This window comes from Balaenoptera borealis, assembly GCF_965194805.1.
Source record: "Balaenoptera borealis genome assembly, chromosome: 11".
Taxonomy (NCBI): Eukaryota; Metazoa; Chordata; class Mammalia; order Artiodactyla; family Balaenopteridae; genus Balaenoptera; species Balaenoptera borealis.
This window is the reverse complement of record NC_138868.1, coordinates 94,629,503-94,638,689: the sequence shown is the minus strand read 5'-3', so window position 1 is coordinate 94,638,689 and position 9,187 is coordinate 94,629,503. Positions and strand designations below refer to the sequence as shown.

Genomic DNA, 9,187 nt, shown 5'->3' with positions numbered 1-9,187 from the left:
TATAGTAATCGTTCAGGGAGCAGGGTTGTTGATTAGGATCAGGGTACGTGCAGGGCCTGCATTCCTTCCATCCAGAGATCATCTGGAGACCATCAGGACTGGTCTTGTGATGGGCTTCTGTGGTTCTCAAGGTTATCGAACTGTGACCTTCTCTCTGGAATGAAGAATGCTTACAAAGAAGGGAGTGTAAAGGGGAGTGTTCTTAAAAGAGAAAAATACCAGGTGTGGATATGCAACTAAGCAGAAAAACAAGTCATCTGTAAAAAACAAGTCAGAGTGAATTAGATCAGAGTATGATGGGGGTTGTTTCAACTAGACTTTATAAATTTATCTGGAACAAAATGTGTAACACTCATGAAGCCATCACCACAATCAATGCAATAAACATATCCATCACATCTAAAAGTTTCCTTGAGCAAATTGGTTATTTTTGTTTAGTTTGTGTGTGTGTGTGTGTGTGTGTTAACATGAGATCTACTCTCCTAATATTTTAACTGCACGTTGCAGGATTAACTATAGGCATGATATTGTACAGAAGTTCTCTGGAATTTATCCATCTGGTGCAACTGAAACTTTATACCCACTGGACAACTTCACGTTGCTCCACCCCCCACCCCTGGCAACCACCATTCTACTTCTTAAATCTCTTTTAGTCTAGAACAGTTATCTCACAACTTCCTTTGTTTTTTTGACATTGACTTGTTGAAAAATGAGGCAGTTGTTCTGCAGAATAACCCATCTTCTGAATTTTCTTATTGCTTCCCCAAGGTGTTAGTTAATTTGTTCCATTACCCTTCTAGGTTTCCTATAAACTAGAAATAGATCTGAAGTCTCAATTAGATTCTGGTTCAACATTTTGGACAAAAACACTTTATGTTGCATGAAGTGTTCAGAAGGCATGTAGTTGCCTACTGTCCCACTTGTAGTGATGCTGAGTGGGCTTGGGTAGTGGCAGGCTGACTTCCCCATTGTGTAGATGCACTTTCCTCTTGCAGCCAGTAAGTAATTTGTAGGGCAATGTTTGGGTGCTTTGTGAATATCTGTAATTACTTTAGCATCTATTAATAATTATTATCTAAATAGACAAATTCATTAAGAGCTTAAAAGCTGGTGATTTTCTAATTCTTTCCACATTTATTCCCCGGAAAAATTCTGTTAAGTAGAACTTTCCTTCATCAGTTCAAGCTCTTTGATTTCCCTGAATATAATTCACACAGGAAAAGCAAGATGAATGCGAATTCTTTAACTTTAATTATCAACATTTAGAGTAAGGTATTTCTGTACTTCCTACCTCCAATGATGATAAATGAGATTTCTTCTCTCTCTCACTCCCTCTCCCTCTCTCTCATAAACTCGGAGACTTTGATATATTCAATGTGCTTCAAACAATTGCAGTCATTCTTTTCGGAGTTCACATTGCCCCATATTTGACCAGTGAGAACCCCTTGAATTCCTTTTCGGACCCCTACATGGAAGGGGACCTCAGTTTTTATTCTACAATTTCTGTTTATAAAAAGAGTTAAGTATTACATGTGAAACTTTATTCATGGCTGCTAGAAGCCTGAAAAAAAAATCAGGAGAGAGGTGAACTCAGAATTACCTTCCAATGTAAAAAGAATAGTGTGTGATATTGAGTGTAGGGGACTAGGAAAAAAACTGTTAAGAAATGTCAGTTAGACATTGCAGGGATGGAAAAGTTTTGGATATAAGTAAATCAAAAAGCAAACACAAATAACCTCAGGACCGTTTTTAGAATGTAGATGAAATTTTTAAAAGTTGTTTTTAGGCTACATTTTGACATTTACATATCCCTGTCCACCAAAAGGGAGGAGAGAGAGAGTCAGAGAGACAGAGACGAAAAGAGAGAAACGGAGAAAGAGAGGGGAGAGGGAGGGAGGAAAGGGGTGAGGGAGAGGGAGAGAGAAAGAAAGAAACAGAGGCAGACTAGCTTGGTTCTTTCAAAAGCTTTTATGTATTAGTAAAATTGCTACCAAATTCATCCATCACCTGTAACCCATCTGCAAGTCCCAACTCTGAGAATTACCTTGCCCTTACTTTATTCCATGTCTGACTCTTGATTCATTTCTTAGTTTTGAAATGGCCTTTGATTTCTGTTATATTTTTTCCACTAGTGACATCAATAAGGATTATTTCTTCTATTTTTATGGATGAAAATTTGAAGAATTATGCCACATTTCCCAGAATATTGTCTACTGTTTTGCTAAGGGAGCAAGGCAATTGTCCTAAGCCAAAGTGGTTCAAGACATTGGGTATTTTATAGTGCCAGTTGTTACACAAGGTACAGCCCAACTCAAAAGCAAGAAAGCCACAAATTTAAGCCAAAATCTAAATCCAGTCACTTAATTATAAAGCCAAAGATTAATTGCAGGATTTAACAGCAAGTTGCCTACAATAATGTTGGCACTAGTAAAATATTTGGACTACGGGTCAGGAATGAGACTATGTCCAGGGGTGGGGTGAAGGCTGGCCATCCTGGGAGAAGATTCATTTCTCACATTAGTTACTGGGAGAAATAAAGGCTAAAAGTCGAATGCTACCCCATACTACCACTTCCACAAAGCATCAAAATGACCATATCATAATATTTACAGAAAAACATTCTGTTTCTTAACCATTATCTCTCCTATATCTTACCCAAGGTATAAAGTCTAAGAATTAAGAACAGTGACATAGATGAGACAGGAGCAGACATGTCTGTGAGGCAGAGAACATTTCAGAGGCAAGAGTGGGTATCAGGATTTAACATCTTTTGCTGCTATTATTCAGACTTGTTTTGATTTCATCACAGCCTTTGCTTCTTCAATCGGATGAGCATGAGAGACCAAAAGAATAGAAATATTTGGCTATGATGAATCTCTTCTATTAAAATTAGGCATCTTGACGTATTAGAGTGGTACTATTATATTGTGGCTTCCTTTCCTTGAAATGATGAACCGACAAATAGATTAAAAGAAGAGCATGAGGCATAGTGGGTGTCAATGAGTGTTAGTTGTTAACATTGACTTTGATGAGAAAGATAATAATAGCTTACATTGTTGAGTACTTATATTGTTCCAGACTTATTTTAGTAAATACTTTAAATCAATTCTTGAAAGTAGATACTATTATCTGTTTTATAGATGATGAAACTGAAGTCCAGAGAGGTTAAGTAAGTTGTCCAAAGATACAGAGCTAGTAAGGGACAAAGCTGGGATTCGAATTCAGGCTGTTCACAGCCTAGTCTCTTAATCAGTATTTGATCAGGATTGCATTCATTTATTGGCAGATATAATCAGCATTCATTCACTCATCCAGCAATTATATATTGAATGGCTCCTATTTCCATGCAATTGTGCCAGCCATGGTAGATACAGAGCAAAATAAGACTGGAACTTAGCCCTTAAAGTGGAATCCAGTGACTATTTTCTCTTTTGAAGGACATCCTCAGGACAACCCACCCAAAGTTTTGTGCTTGTCCTGATCATAAGGCCCCAGCCAACTCTCTCAGACCTCAGGGCCCAAACACCTCCACAACAGACCCAGAAGGAGGATCCACTGGACTCCCACCCAGTCCTGGCCTAAGCAGAGTGAGCTGTAGAGAAGATGGAGGAGGGACGAGAAAGCCTCCACCCTACTATGGGGCCAGTGGAGGAAAAGTGGGGAAGGTGTGTCCCAAACACTGTGTGGTATGTTTGCTTGTACCTATTCTCACTCTTCCCAAATCCTTCTCTCTGAGATAATAATGTAGCATTATTTCAAATTTGCACATGAAAAAACAAGCTCGTTGACGTTAAGTGAATTTTTGAAGGTCATCCAACTAGTTAAGTAGTGATGACTGGATTTGAATTTAAGAATATTTAACCAGGGAATGATTCTCTTTCCAGTACGCCAGATGCCTCACACCTCTCAGGATTGGGCAGTGGTTGCTGGAGTCAGCTCCTACCATCTAGTGAGATCTGATGTGTGCCTTTCTTCCCAATTCTGTATTCAGTAACATCATGCTGGTAGCTTGAAACCAGCCGTGGAGGGGAATATTTACACCACAGAAACCAGCAGATGCTACAAATCAGGGCTTTCTTGTTCCGATTGCTGGTTGTTGAACATTTACTTGCACACCAGTGGGATTTGGTAGATGGAGGACAGGTATGTGAACTAGGTCAGAAATGACTCTCCGTTGGTCTTCATGGTGGATCCAGGAAGAGTCCAATTAAGAGGAGGGCCAGCCAGGAAGTTACCAGGTACACCAGTCTAAAAGGACTCTAAGCCAAAGGTCAGCAAATTTTTCTATAAAGGGCCAGATGGTAACTATCTTAGGTTTTGTGGGTCACATATTCTTTGTTCTATTTTTACAAACCTAAAAAGGCAAAAACCCTACTTAGCCCCTGTCCCCCAGGCTGTATAAATACAGGCTGCAGGCTGGGTTTGGCTGGCAACCATCAATTTGCTGATTCCTAAACTAGCAGCAGATATGCAAAAAGGCAGAACCTATTTATTTATTTCCATTCTCCTTATAGAAAGTGCTCTTTGCAGGTGGAAGGAATACTTTCACCAACTGCTTAAAGTATGGAACGCCACCTACCTCCTCCCTAAGTGTATAACCTAGTGACAATGGTCTGATACCAAACGGCCTTCTGAGTAGGGCAGATCCTTTCAATCACAGAGCTCTCATTTGGCTTAGTGAGATTTGCAGCTTGGGGGTCAGAGCTGAATTGCTCAAGACTATAGAAGCAGCACTGACCATTCCCTGCTTGGCCACCAGGAAGCCGTCAGCTTGCATCTCAATACATGCTGGCCAAATCCTTGAAAAGTGCCACTCACTTATTTCTCTGCCCAGGTTGTACTTTGCAGGAAGGACATATTGTGTAATATATCCGAGACCCAGATAATGAAGACAGAGATGAATAGAAGAGACAAGAAACATATACCCACCTATATTTCAGAACATTTTTATTTCATCCCTCATCACCCCTCCCCTATTCCTAGGGTAACTTATATGTAGGAAATGGAGTGACCTTCGTTGAGCACCAGAATTCCTTTTTTCATGAAGTGCAGTAGAAGAGGAGGCATAGACAACTAGTTTTATTGGATCCAGAGCAGGTGAGGGTAGAGACAAACTGCCTGGTGATCAGGCCCCACTAAGGCTGCTTTTCCTTGTCCTACCTGCTGATGAAACTTCCACAAGGATTATGAGTTACCTCTTTTGGGGGCTGCTTCCCACAGTATCCTGTGGTGAGGACTCAGCCATGTGATAGGTTTAGATGAGAACCGAGGAGGGATATAGACAGGGCAAATGGAGAAGTGTAAGTTGCTTGACCTCAGGGAATAGAGTGGAGAGGGTGTGATTCTTAATCCCATTGCCAGATGCCAAGATGGGTACGTTAGAGTTATTATTTAAAAATAGAGACTTCTAAGCATCACTCAGGAAAAGCCTTATTTGGTTAGTCAGAATGAAGTCTGTCAATCAATGTCTTTTATAAGCTTCACAGATAGTTGTGGTACCCAAGCTCTTGGAGGAGCTGACTTTGAAAATACCCTTGTAGGAGAAAGCACTAATTCTCAGAGTGCGGCCTGTGGTAGTTTAGCAAGGGGTCAGGAGGTGTTTGAGTAGTTCTCAAAGAAAAACACTTAAATATTTTGTTTACTTATATTTCATAGATTTGAAGTGAAATGCATTTTATCCTACCCCTCCTTGGGCTAGTTTGAGGTTGATTTCTATCACCCGTTAAAAAAAAGTCTTGTCTAATAAAGAGGAGTAAAGCCATGAAAGACTTGATATAATTATCAGGCAAAATTACGATTTTCCCCAAATTTCTCAATATTCTTAATAAAAATCGCTTACTCAAAGGTGGTGCATGAGTCGTAAGGTCTGTTTGGTCACTTAATTTTGACTAGTATTCAGTTAACATGGAGCAGTTTGGGATTCGTAAACATATTTTTATATCATTTCAGAGTATTTTTTGTTTATGTTAAATTTATATTTTATTGGTTTCTATTATATAATTTTAGATTCTCACTACACAAATAAATAACTCAAAGGCTTAAGAGTGGATTATTGAAATTAAATGTAGTGGAAAAATTAGTGACAAATACTTCAACTCAAAATAATTTTAGACATAAAGTGAAGAGCTTCTTTCCAAATATCTGTGAATGTGGTGATTTTATGCAATTAAGTAAAAAAGAAAGTAGAAAAAAATACAACCACAAATCTCTGATAATTAAATTTTACAGAATCAGTAATCTATTTGCCCCTTGGGTATTATTTTTTACTTTTATTATTTTTTATGAGACTTCATCAAATACATCTGCAGTGGATAGGAATAAAGACGCAGACGTAGAGAATGGACTTGAGGATACGGGGAGGGGGAAGGGTAAGCTGGGACAAAGTGAGAGAGTGGCATGGACATATATACACTACCAAACGTAAAATAGATAGCTAGTGGGAAGCAGCCGCATAGCACAGGGAGATCAGCTCAGTGCTTTGTGACCATCTAGAGGGGTGGGATAGGGAGGGTGGGAGGGAGGGAGATGCAAGAGGGAAGAGATATGGGGACATATGTATATGTATAACTGATTCACTTTGTTATAAAGCAGAAACTGACACACCATTGTAAAGCAATTATACTCTAATAAAGATGTTTAAAAAAAAAAAGAGTCCATTGTTTAATTTCCATGTATTTGTGAGTTTTCCTGTTTTCCTTTTGTTATTGATTTCTAGTTTCATTCCTTGTACATACATGGGCTTCTGAAAGAGGCTTGATAATACCAGTAAAGAACATCTTTACATTTCAAATGGCTTGCTCAAGTCTTATAAATACACAAGCAACATGGTCAATATCTGCAATAATCTGAGGCTATCACTTCAAGGCCAAAGCGTTATGAACTATATAGATACCAGGATTTCTTTAAAAGACTGAACCAGAAGAAAATGGCTTAAAAGTCAAGAGTTTGACACTTAGCAACATTTGATAATTTTTTTACTCACCGTAAAAAACTACAATATATCATTGGCCTTATTATTAAAAACACATTCAAGTACTACAACAGAACATTGAAAAATAGTCTCTAGAAACAAATGAAAGTAAATATTGTGCTGTCAGTACAGCGCCACTAGCCACATGTGGCTACTGAACATGAAATGTGATTAGCGCAACCAAGGAAATGATTTTTAATTTAATTTCATTTTAATTTAAACAGCCACATGTGACTAATGGCTATAATATTGTACAGTTCAGCTTTAGAACAAGTGAAGTAATAGACCCTCATTTTTCGATGCTGATTGATCACATTTAAATTAGAGCATGCAATTTGTTGAGGAGAGAGATGGGGTAGAAGGCATGCTGCGGAATGACACAGACACACTTCAGTGCGATCAGGGAAGAGTAATGGTAACAAAACTGGAAACTCTATCAACTCAGAACTAGGTTAAACGAACTTAAGGTAACCTTGGTGGGACAATGGTAAGTCATATGAGCATTTAAGAGTGCAATGATTGGAAGAACGATTAGATTTATTTTGAAAGTTTCCTATGCGAAGAATTAGAACCAAAAGAAAAGATTTCTAATGTGTGTTCCCTTATTTAGAGGAGCCTGGTCCTAAGTTGTATGGATTGACCTTTATTCTGATGTTACAGTACTATAATTTCACTTCCTCTCCCTAAGAAACACAGTCCAAACAAAGAAATCACCCTGGAGTAACAATATTTCCACTCTTGGGACCTCAAGTATATTAATGGAAATGGAGGATACTTTTATTCTGAGAGGACAGTTTAGAGACAAAGCTTATAAAGTCATTTGAGGTCCTCTGGAGGGGATCTCATCTCATACTTGTAAGGTCAGCAAGAACCAGGGTTGTAGGGTCTGTACATTGACATAATACTAGCTGGTTTGTCTCAATGAGTTTGTGGGTTTAGACTGTGATCCTTGATTCTTACTGAAATCTAGAGAACAACTGTTTACCAAATTTCAAATAATTATCGTAAGCACAAAGACTGCTATTATTTCACTAAGTTTTCTCCTACATTTCACATTTTCTCTAAACTTGAATCATTTAGACTGCTCCTTTCCAGGCCTTACATTTCTTAAAATCAAACTATGAATGATGATGTTTTGCTGTTCTGTCATCATACTCAGGACTGGAAACAATCCTTCAAATCTGGTTTCCTCTTCATAGCAGCATTATTCACAATATCCAAAAGATGGAAACAACCCAAGTGTCCATCAACAGATGAATGGATAAACAAAATGTGATATATATATAATGCAATGGAATATTATTCAGCTTTAAAAAAGGAAGAGAATTCTGACATATGCTACAACATGGACGAACCTTAAAGACATTATACTAAGTGGAATAAGCCAGTACAAAGGACAAATACTATACAATTCCACTTATATGAGCTACCTAGAATGGTTTAATTCATAAAGACAGAAAGTAGAATGGTGGTTGCCTGGGGGGAGGGGAATTATTGTTCAATGGATGCAAAGTTTCTGTTTGGGATGATGAAAAATTCTGGGGATAGATCGAGATGGTGGTTGCACAATATTGTGAATGTCATTAATGCCACTGAATTGTACACTTAAAATGGTTTAAATGGTAATTTTTATGTTACGTATATTTTAACAGTAATTATTTTTATTTTGTTTCCTCCTACCTTGGATTTCATTAAACTATCCTTGCAGTATAAGTGAGGTCATCTATAGAGAATGGCTGGTACTGGCTTTTTTTTTGTATTTTTCCTCTAGCAAATGTAGTTTAAGAACATGTTAATCTGATTTCCAATCACATAATCAGGTGGATGAGCATTATCAGTGTTATATGCAGTAGTCATGTCCCAGGCATCAATAATACCCACGTTGAGATCCAGAAAAATATCCCTCATGGTAAGATTCTGAATATAACCATGAAAGTCACTAAACATCTCTGCATTTTGAGACACCCCCCTGGTGTTTTCAGTTTTCAGGATCACCTTGGTCTCTGGACTTCGCAAGAATAGACGTTCAATGGCCTTTTGAACATTGATGGCCCTACGGATAAAGATTTTGATGGGGAAGGGTCTGAAGTGCTGACCGAGAGTGATGACAATGGCTGTGTCATTGTCTCCTGCTACCTGGTCAATTTCCCATGGGATATAATTTTCATCCTTCACTGAGAACAGATTTTTGGTAATAAATGGATGACCATGCTTTTT

The 9,187-nt window shown here is 38.2% G+C and overlaps 1 protein-coding gene across 1 annotated transcript in view; it reads right to left on the bottom strand.

Annotated features, from left to right (window-relative positions):
• Positions 1-528: 528 nt before the first annotated feature.
• Positions 529-9,187, bottom strand: part of NXPE2 (neurexophilin and PC-esterase domain family member 2) — a 94,700-nt gene continuing 86,041 nt past the window's right edge. Inside the window, 1 exon segment of the mRNA XM_082339790.1 lies at positions 529-9,187. Within this exon segment, the coding sequence (XP_082195916.1) occupies positions 8,738-9,187 (450 nt within the window). The 3' untranslated portion in view covers positions 529-8,737.